We start from the raw sequence: 21,545 nt of genomic DNA, 5'->3' as shown, positions 1-21,545 counted from the left end.
CAACATTTTCATTTAATGTCTTCCAGCCCTCCTGAGTTTATCCTGTGTTCACATTGTATAGTAGCTTCTACATCAGGCCAGATGCTGATCACAATGTGTCCATCATCTATAAACACATCCAACTGAGAAAATTATTGTGTGGATTTAAATAAATTTAGATTACCAGCCCATATGTAAATTAATTAATGTGAAAGTTATTCCTTGACAATTAAAACAACGTAAGCTAATTAGGCCTGCATAAGGGGAAAAAAGAAAAGTAGGAAGGCTGAAACCTTGAGAAATTGACATTAAGTTTGGTTGAATATAAATATTTGTGTCTTCACTAAAATCCTGTCCTGGGAAACAGATTGTGTTGTCCCTGATTTATTGAAGAATCGTGATTCAGGAGTGAAACACATTTTAAAGAAAAAGTTTTCTCCTACTTATTTCCATAGTTGCATCTCCACCTTTCCCATTCAGTTCCCATCTTAGAAAAAAAACAAAACATAGGCTATCTATTCAAAAGGCATTTAGTCCATTTCTTTCTTGGCCGGTAAACCTATTCATCAATTGTTCTGGCTTGTAGATTGCATTCTAATGCTAATCTAGCGTGTTAAATATCTTTTTGTTCCCCTTTCACCGTTTTGTCATTCAGTTTATCCAGTTTTGGCCACCCATTTTATTTATTTATGCGCCTGCTTCTATTCATGCGCTCATGTATTTTTTATTATGTTGTTTCACTGTCATGCAGTGTCAACTCACTCTATTCAATGTGGGCTACTTGAAGGGCTTGGAGGGACAAAGCGTGTACACATTGCAGTGCTATTCACTCCGGCCAGCTGGATCGGCTGAAAAAACCTTGTGAAAAGAAATCCTCCACAACGGACACAGAAGAAGTGCACAATGCTAACAGTTTTCCAAATACCACTGATTGCTTTCATCACAATGAGGGAAAGCAGCCGCTTTTGCTGAGCTCCACTTCAACAAACAACACTCTCACAAAACCTCCCAACCCACGTTTTGTTCCCAGACAAAACCTCCTCGACCGTCTAAACGCTCCCAGAGTAGAAAAAAAGTTCTTTCAGCTTTCTTCCCCTTTTCCTCCAGAAGAAAAAAATATAATAAAAAGGCCAAAGAAAGAGAGAGAAATGGCCACTGACTGAACCCGTAATGCAAGTTCTCTTACAGACAAAACGACCTTGTCTGTGTTTTGATCAGAAAGCAGGCTTCCCCGTATACCTATAATTATATAAAAGTTGGCCTTCTACACTTTGATACTGAATGTATTTAATTGTGTGGCATTGCAAAAATAACATTGCACAATTTCAATATTAATAAAAACATATACAGGCAGGGCCTCAAAATAACTTATTAACCTAGAGAGAATAATCCACATTTTCTTTTGAACATGCCCTGAACAACTCTCCAATTTTTTGCAGACTGTAAATGAAACACAAGGTCACTTGCGCGTTATTTTCGGGGCCAAGAAGGAAGTTCCGTGGAGAGAAGTGATCGGGGTGTTACAATGGAGAACAGAGTGGTGAAAGGGTTTAATTAACCGTGACGGAGATAATTATCCCTGGACTGTCCAAATTAGTTTTGCATAATCGCTCTGATCCTTATGAATTAATCTTTCAGTGTAACATAGGATGGGCAGTTTGCTTAAACAACAATACAAGTTATAGATCTAATACGAAATTACATTTAGAGCACCCAACTATATACACGTCTCCTACATGCACGCGCCCGTGAGATCGTGCACTCTTTAGGACAGGTGATCAACATGTTTTTTTTCCAAGAGCGTGTCCCTTCAATTCATATTAAATGAACTTTGTTTTTCTTTTCAGACTTGGGTGCGCACACACACTCAGCTCAGGGTTTTTTTAAAGCCTCAAAGACGAGCTTGTTCTGCAGCTTAAAAGCAGCTTTTCTCTTTTTTCACCTTGCATGGGAAAAGAAAGCTCCGAGTACTACACAGTTTTATCTTCCCTCCTATTCACGATTAAAATTGTGATAAATAAGGTTTTGGCTCTTGATTACAATGGGCTGATTTAGATTTCCCCCCAGTATTGCCATTCAAAGCGCGGACAAAAGCTGCCTGTTGAGGATACCTTACACTTCACCTGGACTGAGGAGCAGGAGCAGGAAAAGAAAAGATAACCATCTTGTTCATCTCATCAAGAACTACAGCTGCGATTCCCTTCCGTTTAATCCGAATAGGCTTTATTGTAGTCCTTTGCTCAACAAGTGAACAGTAGCAATAGGTTGAAGTACATAACGGAGGTTAAAGAAAACACAAAACATACAAATTCCATAAGAGTTAGTTAAAAAGTTTTTTTTTCTGCTGCACATGATACGAGGGGTGGGTGGGTGATGATCAACAAATGGTGAACCCCTTGAACAAACTTCCCCTTGCATTTAAATTGTAACTTTTTTACAGTTTGAAGTGAAAAAAAAGTGTAATAAATCAAACCCACTGAAATTGAATATCCCATTGAAAATAAATTACATCCTCAACGTTTCATGTGCAAATATTACAGAACTAGTTGTGTCCTTTTTAAAATTGTCTGGGTCACCATAGATTCCACTAAACAATAAATATTACAGACATCTATAAAACGGTTTAAAAACTCAAAATATACACAGCACTTCTAGTGAAATGCGTAGGTTCCTGGCCCTATCTCAAACACTAAGCCTATAACGGCAAATAAACTAGAGTCATTTTTATCTGTACACATTTACAGTCGTTCAGGACGGGAGAAATGTTGTGATAAATCCTCCCTGATCCATTAATTAAAACCCATTATCCTCAATTTATCTGAGAACTGTGGATATGATCAGTGTTTATGCTGCCCTTGATTCCAACAGGTTAGGCAAAGCAGGTGCAACTTGCAAAAAATAGAAATCAAATGGTGTACCTTTCAAAATGGGTTTTCACAAAATGCTCTGTACCCTTTCCTCAAACGTTTGCACTTCTGCCACCCTTTAGTCCTTCCCCTCTGGGCTGTGAGAGGTGATGACTGGGTAATAATAGATTAGAGAGTTCTCTAAATAAGCAGTACCTTAGATAAAGGCATTAATCAATATACATACACATGTGATATCTGAGACGACGAGCACTTCATCACATGTACAAGGTTTGTGCATGCATAATAAAACTCTTGCATGAATAGCTTTTTTTTTTTAGTTTGTTTTTGTTTTCACATTTCATTTTCTCAGAAGTCCAACGCGGGCCTTATCATAATGCTGCAGCATATGCAGGGTACGGTTCAAGTTGAGGTTTTCCCATCCCGGGGAGCAAGATGTATGCTAAGGGCGGCTGAAGTCCTGTTGTGGGCCAGCCCGTACAGTTACAAGGGATCATGTAGCCTGGGTTTCCCGGGGACGGGTGTGAGTGAGTGTGGGTATGCGCCCCACCACCAACGCCAGTCCCGAAAGCCGCGGCGCTTCCCGGCGGGTAGCCCAGCGGAGACGCGTACGGAAACGAATGCGGGGAAAGCTCAGTCATCTTGGATCCCAGGTCGAAAAAGGAATAAGGGTTTGCCATGGACGGGTTGAAGAACACCCTCGCCGCTGCGGCCGCCGCTGCCGCTGCTGCCTTGTCCGGGTGTCCCATGATGGACTCGGAAAGTGATCCGGAAAGCCCGTTCACTTTCAGTGCGTCGTGCTCCCCGAGGTTGTAGGGCACAGGGAAAGAAAACTTATCTTTTTTCATCAGAGTCTTGGGCTTCCGCCTCGGTCTGTATTTATAGTCTGGGTGTTCCTTCATGTGCATCGCTCGCAGTCGTTTGGCTTCGTCGATGAATGGCCTCTTCTCAGACTCGGTGAGAAGTTTCCACTCCGCTCCTAATCTCTTGCTGATCTCGGAGTTGTGCATTTTCGGGTTCTCCTGAGCCATTTTTCTGCGCTGGGCTCTGGACCAGACCATGAAAGCATTCATCGGGCGTTTGACGTGATCCATTGGTTTAGACATGTTGGCACAAACTCTATCTGAAATAATAACATGGAAAATAAATTTAAGTATACACACCTTGCGAAATCTGAACAAAACTAAACACAAAACTCATTAAAAAGTTGAGAAATACAGTTGTATTCATTTACATTTTACAACAAGTGAAACTCCTGTTTTGGCTACTTACTTAAACTTCAGTTCTTCATCCCACCGATGAATATCTTCAGTAAAGTACAAATGGCAGCGTCCTTACGAAAGCTCAACTTATGTTTTCTGCTCCATAGTGGCTTCCATCGTTGATACGCCTTTAGCAAGAGAAGGAGAAAAAAAACGCTGTCTTGTTTTCTTTCCGTGGCCTCAGACTTCCACCCACCACTCAGCAGCTGCGTTTACGCGAATGGATGAGAACTCCCGCTTGCCCCATGTGAAATACAGGATTGTGTGGCAGGTAGTGAAAGTACCACTGGCGCATGCGCAGTTGGCACATGGAACGCAGACGACTTGCTGAATGGTTTTTGAAAAATCCCACCCTGTTTGAACGGGAAACGCATCTTGTGTTATTATATACCTTAACTTATAAACTCATTAGCTTCATATTCTAGATCAATTAAGCTAATGAGCAACTTGTCATATTGGAATCGTTCAGTTTAATCAGAGTAATTAACTTTTTTTTAAACTTAAGAGACGGGTGCACCTGACATACCTGAGGGTGGCAGCATGTATGAGCCTTTCACTAACACACTGACAGTGAATGCAGCAGACAGGTGCATGTTGTTGAAGTTCAACTTACATTGAATCTGAGCCATCAAACACTTGATTGAACACTCCTTTATTTACAACATTTATCATTACACGCCCATTAGCCTCTTCGCCTGTTTCATTTGTTAACTTGACAATCTGGTGTCACTCCACTTTCTCACCTTTCATCCACACCGCTCACCCTCTGCCTGTCTCTTCCCTCATCCATTCGCGGCACAACGTAGTGTGTAAGAGGTAAAGAATGTCTTCTTTAATTTTCTGATATTGTGGCATTTGTCATAAATACTCAAATGCTGAGGAGGTCTGAAGTGTTTCTAATCGCGCTTGGTGAAATTAATTACTTTCCTGAAATCCCCCTTTTCACTTTCACTTCAAAGGACTTTCCCAAGGGCAGCGAATCGACAACTGAAATTAGGTTGTCGAATATTCAACTAAGCAATTACAGTTATCTGCGGGACTTGTTGAGTAAATTGTAGGTTTAAGTGGTTTGTTCTTGCACCTTCCCCGTTGTACACAATTATATATGTACAAAAAAGGAAATAGAGAAGGGCTGTATCGAACAATATTATAAATGAGGAATTAGGCTTTAGGTCGAGCGTTTAAATTAGGATATAAATGGATGTCAAATTAAATGTACTGCAGGTTTACTGTTGTTATTTAACGGATTAGCCTAATCTAAGGACAGTTTATACAACACACAATGTTGAATTGTTATTATTATAATTATTATTATAATAACATAACACATATTGTACAAATAATGAATTTTTATATTTTAACAAGCATATTATTGGACGTGTGAAAGTTGAGTGATGACGACGACCTATCCAAAAGTGATGCGCAATTTCTGAGAGACAGCGCCCTTAATTGCTGCAGTTTGAGTTTGTTTTAAATGTTCTGTTAACAAGTATTATGATTGTTTTATTCCAGTTCAGAAAAAGCTCACTGAGGGATCGCTCTTTTGTCTCAAGTAGGAAACCTGACAAAGTGAGAATGATCCGCGCCAAGAGGACAAGATGAGAGACAAACCTGCTGCTAAACTAAACTGAGTCACAGCATCTCTCAACACCGTGCGCCCCTTTTGTCGGCTTGTCATTCACCTCGATAACATTACTGCAATGAAGCGCTCCACTCACTCCGCACGAGCACAAGCCTCTCATGACACAAACGGGCAAAAATTGCTATGAATTATATGAATAAGTTACGGTGGAAAGTTCTTATCGGGAGCTGACAATAAAGGTGTGCAATTCAGTGTGCACACATGCTTATCACTAAAGAGTTCATGCTTTTTACTCTTCTCTGCATTTTATTTAATTTATTTTTATTGTTTATTATTGTTTGACAATGTAGGGAAATAACTCGCTACATAACGTATGCCATTTAAAAAAAAATTAATAACGTGTTATGTTTTCATCCAATGCAGGGCCTATTTTGAGCCTGTATAGTAACGGGAGCAGGTGCAGCCATGCAGATCGTTTTCTACTCATCAAAATATCAAGATTCGTTGTATGTATTCTACAAAACAGCTTGTTATTTTGCAGGCTGAGAAAAAACAATAATTTACTCAGTTAAGTAATGTAATGAAGATCTGATTTAAAGAAAAGAAAAAAGAGAAGATAAATAACACCAACAGTCTGTGTTTTCCCCCCTCTTTTACCTCAGCCTTGGTCCTGGAAATAACACTTAAATAATTCAAGATGAGTTAGTGAGAGTCGCAGAATTACCTGCCGATAAAGACCGGGTCCAGCCTCTGAGACGGAGCCAGCACTCCCACCTCACAGCACACTGATGATAAGACTGAATAGAAAAATATCATGCAAATAGAAGGCAGACAGCAGCAACAACAAGCCCATGGGGACATATTCCTACCCGGAGAGATCGCACACAGTTCACTCTAAAGTGCTAAAGCCATCACTCTGAAATAGGAGCCCCTGGAGGTGCAACAACCTTCATGATAGCACCAAACAGTTTATTCTGCTCAACACTCCACTAACTCTGGGAGAAAGCACAACAAATTATAGAGAGAGTTGATGAGGATCCCTGGATAATCCGGGCCGCATATACAGACCTCATCTACAAAGATTAGTGTAGGATGTGTACTCTACCTCATTTTTCTTTTCCAAAGTGTTTACTGTTATTCTCTTGGAGGTGGTGGGAGGGGAATCAAGTCTTCAAATAAATTGATTTCAGGGGAACACAAGTTGACCTCCTCCTATCAGATGGCTTTTCTTTGACTGGTTAAAAAAAAAGTGAGCTGGATAAACAACAATATCTTCTGTTTGCCACTTCAAACCCCAAAGAGTGGGGAGTATTTACAACCACATGAAAGTTTGCTCATTATCGGGGAGGTTTGAAGAAAGGGAGAGGGAGGGGTCCTGATTGTGTACCTGATGTGGTTTCTTTATGCTTGTCTGATCACAGCTCTGCCCGGATCTTCCCCTTCCTTTTCAGATATATTGCTGCTCCAATGCAGGCCGGTGCCAAAGCAGAAGCAATGAATACACCTCTCTGTAAAATGGTATCTAATTTTCATCTGAGGATTTCCAATAATCCTTATAGAAAGCGAGCCGATTGCTCTATTTTCTACACCTGATTTTAAGATTAAGGATTAATCCTGCAGATAAATACACAAATCTGGATCCGAAATATTTGATTAATTTAGCTAAAAACAAATTATAACATTGACGCGTATACTGATGCTTTGAGGAGCAAGAAATATAATATTGTTTGCTACATAATAACTGTTTATTTTCAGTTAATTATTTTTTCTTTATGATGTAGCCTATTTTATTTATCATTGGATAATCTAAATTGCGGAAACTTGGGACAAATATATTCATATCAAAGACCTTTTTGAAAGAGGAACAACATCTAAAAATTGTGAATGCATTTTAAAGCAAAACAAAAATGCTACACAGAGATGAAAGTGTTTCCTGCATGATGGGGAGAGCATTCAAAGTCACTTTGTCACTATCACACGCCATTAGCTGCAAAATCTTATCTCAAGTGAGCCTTTGATAAAGTCGTAATGACAAACAGTTTAGCGTTGTAAGGGATCCAATTGATTACTATTTAAAGATGATTGCATTTAGATTAGAAGTCATTTTGTCTAATGAGGTTTCTTTACAGCTTCCACAATATGTAGAAAATATGCTTAAGTGCAAGGCAATGTAATGATCGGATTGGTAAAGAAACAATGCCGACTCCAGCATCACCTCAAATGAGTCACACTGGATGTCTGAATAAATACATAATTAATGTGAATAAAGTTGATATTTTTTTGTGGCTTAAATATGTGACCTATTTTGAACGTTGTGTTCTCAAAATATATTCAATAAGTGCCAAATTAGTTGTGCAGTTTGTTAATCATTCTAATTATACAGTCTTTATTGCTCCTTAGGGCAGACTTTCGTGTCTTTGTCTCAGTGGGAATTATTTTGGTGAAGAACCAAAATATTTACTCAACCACAACCTAAATATTACGCATATCAAGAGGAATTGAGAAATAATCCTCTCATAGAGCACAGTATTAAGTTAATCACATTAGTGAAAATACTATTGATAGTGGTCATGATCCCAGTGAGGGAATCTGTAATTCACAATAAAACAGCCACACTGCGCTGTGAATTAAAGACGAACAGGCAAATGGCCCTGAGGATATTGTGTGTGTGTGTGTGTGTGTGTGTGTGTGTGTGTGTGTGTGTGTGTGTGTGTGTGTGTGTGTGTGTGTGTGTGTGTGTGTGTGTGTGTGTGTGTGTGTGTGTGTGTGTGTGTGTGTGTGTGTGTGTGTAGGTGTGTGTGTAGGTGTGTGTATGCTTGAATGATGGTAAAGAGGAAAGAAAGAGGAGTGATTGTCAGTTCAATCTTCGAGGACCTGAACTGACAGATACAACAAACTTTGAAAGCACATTATGGAGGGAGAATGGCTACACAGAAGGATGTGGAGTCCGCAAGGTTGATAAGACCTTCATCTTTAAACCACCGCTTGTCAAAGTATTATATGTAATCTCACACTGCAGAATACCTCCGCACCCTGAGGGGCAAACAAAACAGCAGCGGCAATCAAACGACTTCCTCGATCATTAAAAAAAACAGCCTATCCTACCCTTTGTGAAAAGTCTGATTTTTGAACTCTGATTAATGCTACCCCCCACAGGGCATTTGTTTGGTTTAAACCTTCCTAATATTTTCCGTCGCAGAGCCCTGTGGTTTATCCCAAAGATACTTGTTTTCCTCCAGGCACTGAGATGACTTTTCCCATGATAGACTATTTTGAACCATTTAGCGGATACATTATCGCTCGGCCTTTCTTCCTCATTATAGTCCCCTTATCGCCACAGCATCTCTGCAAAGCCCCAAATAGAGAGTTGTAATTACCCAGACTGCCACCTGATAGCAGCCCTTCTATCAGCTTTATCACTCCAGGTCCTGCTAACTCATCATAGGGACAGAGGGAAGAAAAGGCCTGCTTGTGGCACAGCCGCCACAGATAGCTCATCTCTCAGATACATTTATAGTTCCAGTTGGGATCAGAGAAAACTGATGCACCAAGGCAATTTTTGATCCACCTTTTCCCTTCAACACCACAAAGACTGCTCTCTCTCAGTCCTCTCCTAGTCTCTCGCTCTTTATGTTGAAGCTGAATTGAGGCCGCTTCACAAACAAAAAGTGATCCAATCTCCTTGAACCCGTGGCAACGCAGCAACATGCTATTTGGTCTTTCATAGTGTGCCATCGTCCTTCAGAGCTGAAAAAAAATCCAGAGGGTGACTTGTTAATCTTTAACATTGTCGACAACATTGAACACTCTTGTATAAAAGTAGCCAGTATAGTGCTTTTTTGTAAAAACCAAATAATTTAATAAGCTTTACCAGAACAGTGACCTTGGCTTTATGACCAAAATGCCGCTCTTAGCAAAGACTTCTTGCGTTGATGTGTTCTGAATAGTTTGGGGAATTTAGTAGGCAATAATTGAAAAGACAAGCATAGTTGAGATATCTTAAGAATATTGAAAACAAGTAAAGCATTTAGATTTGTGTTTGGACTGTTTCTTACTTCTTCACTCACTTCTACACGTGTTTATTTTGCCTCGAAAACAATCAGAGAATAAGAATAAAGTGTTAAATGTTTAAAACAATCGCGCCATAATTGCCAGTTGATTATTATTATTATTATTATCTAAGTATGCAATTATCTGACAATTCAGGGTGCTTGTCTGCATTTGCATGACACATTCACAACCCCTGCATCTCTTCCTGTCGTGTATTGTGCGTAAAGCCGTGATCTTCTCTATCACTTGTAACAATGAAAGGGCCTTTGTGCCTCTACTCATCAGTATGTCAAAGAAGCAGCCTGAGTGACTGTGACCTCCATCAAATGGGAAAATTGTGAGGATGCATTGGAACTCTATGGTTCCCATGGCCTGAGCGCCTTCTGACAGAGGCACTCTAACACAGCCTGAAAGGACAAATCAATCTTATTTGAGGAGATTAAGTGACCAAGATAATAACCATGTCATTGAGAGAAAGAGAGAGAGAGAAAAAGTCTCACTTTTCAAAAGACTGAAATAAGTGAATTTCTGCAGATGGCTCATTGTTGCACCTCAATGTCACATCTCTCTAGGTGAGTCCTTTAATGCAGTGTTGTCTGACATACCTCTGGGACAAGAACTAAGGCCAGTCCAACATCTGGTGTAAGAGTTCATTAGAAGCGACACATACCCCGGGAAGAAATTAGCCATATGTGCACTGCAATTTGGATTTTTGCTTGAATCTGAACAGGTAGGTGTGTGTGTGTGTGTGTGTGTGTGTGTGTGTGTGTGTGTGTGTGTGTGTGTGTACATGTGTTTTCTAAGCACCGGGGTGAATGACAATTTGATCAATGAGAGGGCAAGTGTCCTGTCAGCACGTCCTGTTTGGGGGTGGGCGGGAAGGAGGGGGGGCAGTGACAGTGGCTGTCTCAGGTGATCTCATTATTTGATGGACACAGCAGTGGAGAGGCTGCATTCACACTAGCCTCTCTCGTGTTGCCCGCTTAATCAGGCCATTACTCATGCAGAGCAGCGGGAGCACTTATAGGAAATATTGACCATATTTTGACAGAGTATTTTCCCCTCTCCATAATCAGCAATGCATTACTGCCACCAACACTGATTCTGTGCACACAGCACACGCGACAACATCATTAGATGCCATTGCAGAGAGGTTGCACTTATCAGTGTTGCAAGAACATGCAGCCTGTGTTGGTGTGTTAAGATGTTCGCCTAATGATTTAAACTAATCTGTTTATTTCCAATGTTTATCTAAACAGCCTGTGAGGGGAGGGATAGTACAAGGCTGAGCACAGCTTTTCAAAATCAAAGACTTCAAAGCACTAATCGGCTGCGTGAAGATTAATGAATTACTCTTGCGAATGCTCCTCTCAGTTTTCACTTGTCCAGGTTTTTTTTTAATGTTGGGCTAAAGTCAATCCCCGTGCAGAGCAATATTCTGAATAGATAGCCAACCCTTTGTGACCCTTTGTGAGTATGATCATCATCCCATGGGACGTTTGCTAAAGATGCTGTGACACGCCTGAAGAGCAAAGCTCCAGTGGGGGCCCTGAGGGCTATTTGGCAGCACAAGCCAAAAGTATCTTCTCAGTCCAAATTAAGCTTTGCCAGGGGTCAAGTGAAATCAATATGTTAATCCATAAATTGTCCAGTGTGATAATTACCAAGAAGAACAGTAATTACAAAAGACATTAATTTACTTCTTAGATTTTGTGCCAAGGGAGAGGTTCACTCAGCCTTGATTCATCTGGAGGGAAACAATTCATGGAGGAAGCGTCCCTTTTTTTAGAGCAGTGGTCGATTCTTTTAGGGAACAGTAGGTGCACACAAGCTCTCGGTCAAAGCACTTTTGGATATGCTAAGGGCTTGTTTGAAGGTCTTCGAACCCCTGTGTAGTCAGCTCCAGGGTTCTTACATTGATCAGTCAGTGATGACAAAGGTTTCACAAAATACACACTTGTTCTCTCCGACAATGTGTCTTAGACATTTGCATAATAATAATCAAAAAAATCTATATGGGCTGTTAAGGGATAAAACCTTGATGTCCTCAGCTAAAGACACATGGAGTGCCATACAAAAGCCATAGTACTTTAATAGGGCGACAACCTGTATACATTTTGATCTTTTTCTTCCCAGCCACTTTGAGGCATGGCACAAACATTGCACAGGCATTCTTTTCTAAACCCCAGGTTGCAGCTGGTCTGCCACTCGCTGTGCACTGCCAAGTGCAAGAAATGGGTCTCTTTTATCAGGATGGAGCAAATCTGGGCTAATGTGTCTGGTAGAGAGTGTCCCAGGGAGCCTCGCTCTCCCATTCTTGGGCCATTCTTTCCACTTTTCTCCTCTCCTGCACTTGGGATAATTGCAGTTTAATTGGGTGACAAGAAATGAAAACTGTGTCCACATTATCTAGGATTATCTCTTTTTCCTCCAGCCTGCCATCAATTCAAAGAAGCCCATTTATCAGCACAGGGAAGCTGATGCTTGGTCAGCGGAGGAGAGGCTTTGAGCACCAGTTAGCAAAATGAAGAGAGAAAAGGGCTTGGAGCGATGGGAGGGGGCCTGACAACTAAGAAAAATACTCTTTGTATCTTATCGCAGCTGTACATTCATCTTCAAGATGCATATCTTTTGCACACTCTTAATCAATAATAATACTATTCTATAGAATGATTTCTCCCAAAAAAGAAAGTTCTTCCATTGTCAGTTTTCCAACTCAATTTCAACAGCTATAGTTTGCAGCTTTGAATGCTGAGTTTAATTATCCAGAAACACATGATAACGAATACCAATAAGATTCCCAGCATTGTGGATTGGATAAGCTTCATTCAATCCCTCAGCATTCTTGAATTCTGCACGGCAAGGTTATAAACATTGAGTCATACTGGTCCAGCTGTGGCTCACCTTGGTTTTTGTTTGAGCTGTACTCAACCTTAAAAGCCTCTTTCAGGATGCATGAATGCACTTCATTTTCTCTCTAAGAACTTTGCTCTGATAGCTGAAAAAGGAAAGCTGTTTAGAGAAGGAAGGAGAGACAATGAGGGAAAAAATGAAAGCTTTCAGATGCCATTATGAGCATTGCCCTCTATTCTTTTCAGCTGTTTATACTGTATACATGTTCTTCAAAATAATTTCCCTTTGCCTCAATATGCTGTCCAGTCACTCATGCCCAATTCTAAATGGGGCTTGCATCAGGGTTATGGTAATAAATACTAGAGAAAATGAAAGAAAGGCATGTGGGGGAGGATCAGGGTAAAGAGAGCATATCAGAAAACGGTTTCATTAAGACTTTACTAGCCTTTGCAGAAGTAGATAAAAGAAAAGAGACCTTGCCAATGCACTACATACGTACCTATTCAGTCTCAGCAGCAACATTTAAGATGGCCTGATCATTTGATAGAAAGAGCAGGCTTTGTGTAGGACTAAAGCATGAAAATCTGCTGTACAATGACCGAGCTGCAGTGCTTTCTACTCTGAATGCACAATATGTTTGAAGGTTACAGATGTTTTGTCTGCTCTTAAGAGTGTTTGCATGCGTGCAAATGTGTGCATATACAGTACATAGGTTGCACAGGGGGTAGATGAAAAAAGTAGAACATTTTTAAATATAATAATAATATTACATTAAGGCAGATAATATTGCTCATAGGGACTTTGTTGGTTGTGTAAGGTTGCTTTGAATTCATACTGTAGACTTCTGTCCTAAAGCCAGTAAATTGGTGTTTAACCTCATATTAATCACCTTTGTGAACACTAGTTCACTTTGTAGTGAATTGTGTTTCCCAGGCTAAAGTACCTTTTAATCTGGTGTTTGTCTAGCCTGTACGTACTTTACATCGTCTTCTGTATTATTTTTTCTGATTTTACATATTATATATCTTCTGTGAATCTTCAAGGCCCAATTCAAAGTAGCACTGGAAATAAACAAGTTCCATGTTTAAGACTAACAATTCATTTAATCTTCAGACGGCAAACTGTGAGATCACATCAAGTAAACTGCGAGATACACTATGTAGACAAAAGTATTAGGACACTCTTAATCATTGAATTCAGGTGTTTCATTCAGTCCTATTGCCACAGGTGTATAACATTAAGCACCTATCCATGCAGTCTGCCTTTACAAACATTTGTGAAGGAATGGGTCATTCTTAAGAGCTCACTGAATTCGAACGTGATACTGTAATAGGATGCCACCGTTGCAACAGGTCAGTCTGTGAAATTTCTTCTCTCCTATATTCAAAGTGGAAATGTTTAGGGAACACAGCAACTCAACCACGAAGTGGCAGACCACATAAAGTTACAGAGTGGGGTCGCTGAGTGCTGAGGCGCATAGTGCATAAAAGTGGCCAAAGCTCTGCTGACTCAATAACTGCAAATTTCCAAACCAGCTCTGGCATTTACATCAGCATCAAGTCTGGGTTTGGCGAATGCCAGGCGAACGTTACCTGCCTGACTGCATTGTGCCAACTGTAAAGTTTGGTGGAGGAGGGATAATGCTATGGGATGTTTTTTCTGGGGTTGGCCTAGGCCCCTTAGTTCCAGTGAAGGGGAATCTTAATGCTTCATCTTACCAAATCATTCTGGACAATTATATGCTTCCAACTTTGTGGAAACAGTTTGGGGAAGGCCCTTTTCTTTTCCAGCATGACTGTGCCCCAGCGCACAAAGCAAGGTCCATAAAGGTATGGTTGGATGAGTTTGGTGTGGAAGAACTTGACTGGCCCGCACAAAGCCCGCACCTCAACCCATTGAACACCTTTGGGATGAAATAGAATGGAGACTGCGAGCCAGGCCCTCTCGTCCAACATCAGTGCCTGACCTCACAAATGCTCTTCTTAATGAATGGGCAAAAATTCCCACAGATACACTCCAAAATCTTGTAGAAAGCCTTCCCAAAATAGTGGAAGCTGTTATAGCTGCAAAGGGGGGGGACCAACATCTTATTCACGCCTAACAATTTGGAATGGGGTGTCATAAAAGCTCCTATAGGTGTAATGTGTAGGTGTCCCAATACTTTTGTCTATATAGTGTATTAAGAGGTAATTTTTTTGTTGTAAATCATAAACACGGAATCAGCAGAACATACCTAAGCCGAACCTAAGGAAATATGCATTGAAGAAATGGCGAGTCTTTTCACACTGATGTGAACATTGGTAGAAAGAGTGTGAGTTGTCTAATTACAATAAAAAGGCATTCATGAATATCTTATACCTTTTCATAGCTGTTATTATAATATTTATAATAGTTGGTCTATAGCAGCAGGAGGATGACAACTGGTTCAGAATCAAGGCTATGCAGGAATATGGCTGTAGTGAATTTCCGCCACATTTATCCAGGCAGTGTTAATCATTTTTACGCAGGGCAGCAGTATAAAATTGCTTAAGGAGAATTGCTTCAGCCTGGTCAGTGCAGGGAGCAGTTTGTCTAATCAGAGTGCAAATAAGGTTTGATCACTGTCCAGTGTAATCTGGCCCACAAGCAGCATTTACAGCACTAAATCAAGCGTCGGGGAAGCTGCAGGTGCTGCCTCACAGACAGGCCTCCCCCTGGGGGCACTGTGCTGGGGAATAAACAGCAAATAAATGGCAGTGCTGGGAGAGCGATGAGCTGATTAACTCACTGCAGGGCTGTTTCTCATTATCCCCTTAACCCAGACGGAGACCTACCCAATCTTACACCCTGTCTCACTTACAGTAGGGCGCTGTCCTGCGCAGCCCGGCTGACATTGTCTGGGTTCTACTTTCAGGGAGATAGAGTCTGTATAGATGATGTATAAAGTGTGTGTGTGTATGTGTGTATGTGTATGTGTATGTGTGTGTGTATGTGTGTGTGTGTGTGTGTGTGTGTGTGTGTGTGTGTGTGTGTGTGTGTGTGTGTGTGTGTGTGTGTGTGTGCTGTGTGGTCCATCTCTGGGGAGACTGCTAATGTGTCAGCTCCATGGCTCATTTCTTTCAATTACAGCAGCTGGACTAGGGGAGCCCACCAGCGGTCCACTGACAGCTCCATATGGGTCCCATCACCGCTTATCACGGGCCACTCGTGGATAATTCATTTACCCTTCATTGAATATGACATATTACCGTCAACAAAAGCAGTTATATATCACACAATTCACACATTGTTAATTAAGAGCAGGTTATCGTGACAGTCATTTTAGATGCAAAATTATTCTATTCAACCAGAGGGATTATTTATCTGAGCTACAAAATAGCTTTTTATACATTTAAACAAAACAGTAAAAAAGGGAATTTGGAATTAATGACTTTCCCATATAAAGTACACTTTTCATTAGTGAAAACTGTATTCAAATAAAGAAAGTCACATTTTGATTGTCTCGGGCGAAGAAAAATGTTTTTATTCTGCTATTGTAAAATGTTGATTCAGCATGTCACCTGAATATAAAGCATCCTCAGACATACTTTGAAATGAGCTGCACTGTTTTCCATTGTGCCTTCCCCCGTGGTTTCAAAGCAAATTAATTAACATGATACAGAAATAGGTAGAATGCAAATGTTGGAGCCCTCACTGTATGCCTGGGTATCCTTTTGTTCCCCTTTATTGTACCAAATTATTTAATTGGGTCTCTCTGATTGTGCACAGACACAGAAAGGAACACAGGCCATTGTTAGCTTCCATAAAAGCCACAATACGGTATCAAATTCAATTCCCATCAAAACGGCAGGCTGCTGTAGAGCCCACAGCGGCCCCGGAGATTAATGAAGATCTGCATTAAGGCAAAGCGCTGGTCTGAGATGCAAAATTTCCCCCAAATAAAAGACCCCTTCACCAAGAACAAAGGGGCCCCTGAAAAGCAACGGGATGTTCTGAGAGGATGAAATAAATCAAAACAAAGACGAGAGTTTGGGGTGAGGAGGGTGAAGGCGCCGAAATAAAGCTTTTTTTCCCTCCTGTCATTTGATTTACTTAATTCAGTCAACAAGTGATATTCTAAATACAAGCCTGATGTCTCTACAGTTTAAAACAAATACAAAAATGAATACTTAGTTATTTTATATGCATTAACAGAATGACGTCACTTAAACGTACAAACACATGACTTGGAAAAATGTCATTTTGTGTACAATCATCACGCCTTGGTTCTAAAAGACATTGTATGAGTATAAATGGGTTGTGAAGAAAAACATCTTACTCGCTGCCTTGAAAAAAAATCCAACAAGTCACGGTTCACCTTGATTGCCGTGTGTTCAAAGCGTGAGGACTAAAAGAGGAGTGAAAGCAATGACTGACAGGGTCTGAAGTGAATTAATACGCAGCCTTTCTTTGTTTTGTTCTAACAAATAACAGTCATCTGAGGAGAGACACACTTCAACTGTATTCAGAATGTTTGAATGGATTTCTTCTCTTCACTCGCTTTGTATGAACAACAACTGGATGACTTGTTCTCTGAAAGCAGCGTGTCGACAGGTGGGCTCTTTCAATTCAACTTAGCACAACACTTGTTTTGTTTTGCCTGATGGATTCAAAACACCATGTTGGACGTATTATCTTTTGAACTGTTTGATAACTGCAAATAGGAGACATTATTTCAGGAAATAAATGTTCCATCACCATTTTTCTGACACATTTGATTTTGATCCGCAGTTCAGGCGCTCAAAGCATTTACAAAATTAAGACAAAAAGGTTTTTTCAAGATTAAATTCATGCACATCGAATTGGTTTAAATCTGGATGTTGGTTGTATTCCACGGCTACATTTGGTGCCTACCATGCCTACTATGTACCTACTATTCTAAACAAGAGCAAAAGACAGCCACAAAGGAGAGATTTTAAGTTTTTGGTCAGTGCCTAAACGCTGCACTCCGATCCTTCACATTCTGCACATGGCGTGTCCCAGCCAGCCATATTTACTTCATTTCCCCCGATTCATAGATGCTGCTCACTGGACCAGAACATTCCAGCTGCCACCTCAACATCTCATTATTTTTCTGAAATATCAAGCTTGTATCTTCTTGATAAATAATTCGCAGTAGTATAATGTATCAGACTAAAACATATTTTCAGGGGGGCATGGAGGTTAAAGTGCCAATCTCACCTTTTTAATTTTTTTTCGCCCTGAAGACAGAGATTTCCATATATAGAGTGACCATGGTTTGTGTTGAACATGAGCAATCTGGATGAAGCGCACGGCGACACATATTGCTGTCAGAGATTGGAAATGAGGCCTGCTAACCTGTAGGCAGCCTCCCCAGACCAATCAGCTTTACACATTGCCAATGCATTCGCGCGTCTAAAAAGAATTGTGACTGTGAAGTTTTTATCGGGGTAGTTGACAAACATTACTCTTTAATGCAGTTTTGTAGAAATGCATTCTTATCCCTCTTGGAAGGCATTTATCTACTTGAAACCTGCAAAATGGTTGCCACAGGGAAGGATTTCTTTTAATAGACTACAATAGGCTCAGTATGGGACACATTCTGATTTTTGTGATAGATAGGGGCCCCAGCCATATATTCATGGGAAATTGTTTATCTTCAAGCGGGAGGAGAGAAAGGCTATTTCACAATAGCATTTCAACTTTCATCTGAAACGGTTCTTTTGACTCGTATAAATTGTTCTGTAGAATTTCAGACAGACGCTTTTCATAAAAAATATCAATCTGCAAAAGGAGATGTCACAAAACATGAATGCAAACCACCGTGATAGAAGAGAAAAAAGTATGTGTCTGTGCCTGTGTACATACATACACATATATATATATATATATATATACCAACTAAAATGAGGTATGTGTTCGTTAAATTCATTATTCAGGATGAGGAAATATGAATAGAAGATATATATTTTTTATATATATTCAGATACAAATATATATAGGGCCTATAAATAAACATGATAAATATATACACACATACATATTTATATACATGTATAGTAAAATGTCTCTTATGAGGAAATGGACGTTTTGTGAAAGATTCTAACAGTTTAAAAACACAGAAGAAAAAAAGCCCTCTGTGGGAGGCAAATGTCCCACGACGTCTGCTATTCAGATGGAGCTACATTGTGCTGCCGCGCTCTCTCTCAGGCCATGTGCGACTCAAGCTTTTTTTTCTTGTGGGGTCCTTGTGATGCTCGGGCAAGGCCTTTCCTTAGCCTGTCTCTGTAACAGAAGCCAGCAACCAAGCGACACAATGTAAGAGCAGGGCCTGAAGACGGGGGGGCCTTGTGCGCTCTTAACGGCACTCTCAGGAAGCGGGGACAATAAATCAATAGACTGTCCCTCTCCAGTAGGGGCCAAATGTAAACAAATTGAAAAGGACGAAGAACAAAACAGATTGGTGACTGAAACAGACATACTCAATAGGGGAACTGCTACAAATGAAATGCCTTTGTGGTAGTTTCCTTCCAGCCTTCACTATGATGTGTGCCATTCACGGCAACATGACATGTAATAGCAAGTGTGACCAACTTCAAATTTGGACTTAAAAAACAACAACAACAGGTGCAAAGAATCTTACAGAATCCCTCATTGGTAGCTTTTTATAGTATCAGTACATGTGTCAAAATTAACATCTGCAATGCAAAGAGATGTATTCAGCGTTGGAGGTACTTTAATTTGTCAGCGCACTTCTTGTCAGAGACCTTTGCCGATGAGCAGCAGCAACATCTTACAACCGTATAACACACAGCGCTCAAGGGCACAGCCACAGAACTCTGTGCATGTCAGAGCTGCATGCCACAAGTTAAATTAATGAATCTTTAAAAGGTTTAGTTTTTTTTAAATGAGAGAATCTGTTGTAGGTTTTTATCAAACCTCTTCATATTTCACTGAGGTGGAATGGTGCAGCACATTTGCGAGGCAGAACTAATGCTATATACATCTCAAGTAATAAGCAGGCCCTGGGGACATCATCTAAATGAAGATTTTACACCAATTTAAACCTGCCTGCAATTTGATTTCTGCCTTAAGTGCATTTGTTTAACAGGTGCTGGAGATGCAAGCATTTCCATCCAAAGTGTCGCTATGTCTCCTTTATTAATTTCTGGATTGCAAGTGGGCGGGGGAATATGAAGAGAAAGGGGAGTTGACAAACACTAATCAAACGTTCAGAGTGGGCTGATTTTACCATAGAACCAATGTACTTTTGCTTAATTTGCAAACTAATGATTTAAAACCCCCACAATCTGTTTGAGGTCAACTCCTGTGTATTTTGGATACGCTTGGCTATTAGCATCACTGAAAGCTTCAGATGTGTCAAGCCTGCTCCCCCTCCAGTGATAGTCACCTACTTTAATTTCCCTGCAGGCCTCAGAGGGGGATGAATTCAACTAAAATCACAAGCTGTTTTGTTGGCAATCCTTTGTGGCCTATAATGAATCTAATGAATATAAAGAGAGGAGAACGGAGGGAGGGGGGAAAGGGATGGAGGCGAATACATTTCAACCACGCTGTGTTGCTTTTACTTGACGATTTGTGACCCTCAACAATGGGACAATGGCGAGTGTTTTTGTACCCTTAATTTGCCTTTGTGTTTCAGCTTCATCTCTTTCACCACAAAGCATTGAAAGTCGTCAGTTGAAGAATAACTGCTGACTCCACGGTCTCTCAGACAAAGGGGAGGTTTTAAGATGAATCCCTAACTATCAGCTGGCCAGAGGAGCAGAAAGGGAAAGGGGCTCAAAGACAACAACAGACATGTCAAAGGTAGAATTAGCCGGGGTTCCCAAAACAGCCTGAAGCACTTCCTCTCTAGTCTAACGCGCCACAAACCAAGCATTTCCACCTTCTTAACGCTGCTGTACATTTGTATTCGCCCTCAGAGAGGTGTTTGGCAGATGAATTAAAGTGGCTCATCTGATACGAAGAGAGGCTAGTGAACGTGGAGCCCCAGTGGAGTTGTGGCGCTGCTGTTTAAAGCTGGCATGTTTCTGATTTCACAGGCCCCTCAGGTGGCAGGATCGAATTAACAGCCCTGTTGTTCTCAACTGCAACCCACATTCAGGTCAGGACTTAAAGTTGGAGGGACTTTTACAAATGTTTCTTCACAATTTAATCTCTTCAACAAGCAAATACATGCAGGAAAAAAAAACCCACAAATAGCAGATCAAATACAGCATAGAATGACCACAGCTCAACTAATGTCTTAGCTAACATTTCAGCACATAAACTTTTTAAGTGCTGTAGTTAACGCTGGGTAGATGATAAAAAAGTTCTGTGTCACTGGTCCATGCCGGTATGCTCCCCAGTCCCTGTAATGATTTCTATTCATAAACATGCAGTGTGCTATCCTCCACCTGGCAGCTGCCTCTGTGCATATGAGATTACTATTATGCATCTTCCAATCCCATGGATAAACATCTCTCCACTTTTGAAGTTTGCAAGCATGAGGCATATTTTAGTGCCATACGACTTAAGCATCCCTTCAGGTATCACTTGCAATCTTTTCTCATTCTATATACATTGTTCAACTTTAATGGGTATCTAATTTGTGTTATCAGCTTACAGGGCAGTAAGTAATAATTTGCATGGCTGCCCTAAGCAAATATGCTTCCATAAGCATCCCATCGTATAGACAGTAGAATGGATTAACCTCCATATTGGCTATGCCCCGGCGGTCAATGCTTTTTTAGAAATAAAAAGAACAGATAGTTTAGTTTGTTGGCAATCATACTAGAAAAAATGAATTTATTACAAAACCCTTCTACCTTCAGATGCTATGTTGGATATAATCCCTGATTCAACAGCAGCAGTGAAATTGCATCCAAGGATCTACACAATGTCAACAATGGTTAAGACCACATGGCGGAACAAACAAAAGAACTTATACTTGAAATATTTCATTGTTGT

General features: G+C 40.5%; 1 protein-coding gene across 2 annotated transcripts in view; it reads right to left on the bottom strand.

The window, feature by feature from the left end:
* Positions 1 to 2,180: 2,180 nt before the first annotated feature.
* sox21b (SRY-box transcription factor 21b) overlaps positions 2,181 to 21,545 on the bottom strand; it is a 61,081-nt gene continuing 41,716 nt past the window's right edge. The window contains exons 31-33 of one of the 2 annotated variants that reach the window (XM_063887483.1): positions 6,415 to 6,487; positions 4,119 to 4,461; positions 3,730 to 3,969 (exon numbers count right to left, since the gene is read on the bottom strand). In XM_063887483.1, the coding sequence (XP_063743553.1) occupies positions 4,289 to 4,461; positions 6,415 to 6,487 (246 nt within the window). In that variant the 3' untranslated portion in view covers positions 3,730 to 3,969; positions 4,119 to 4,288. Of the gene's footprint in view, positions 3,970 to 4,118; positions 4,462 to 6,414; positions 6,488 to 21,545 lie in introns of those variants that run through there. The other variant, XM_063887484.1, reaches the window with a different exon arrangement.

Source organism: Eleginops maclovinus, chromosome 7 (genome assembly GCF_036324505.1).
Source record: "Eleginops maclovinus isolate JMC-PN-2008 ecotype Puerto Natales chromosome 7, JC_Emac_rtc_rv5, whole genome shotgun sequence".
Lineage (NCBI taxonomy): Eukaryota > Metazoa > Chordata > Actinopteri > Perciformes > Eleginopidae > Eleginops > Eleginops maclovinus.
This window is presented reverse-complemented; position numbering and strand designations above follow the sequence as displayed.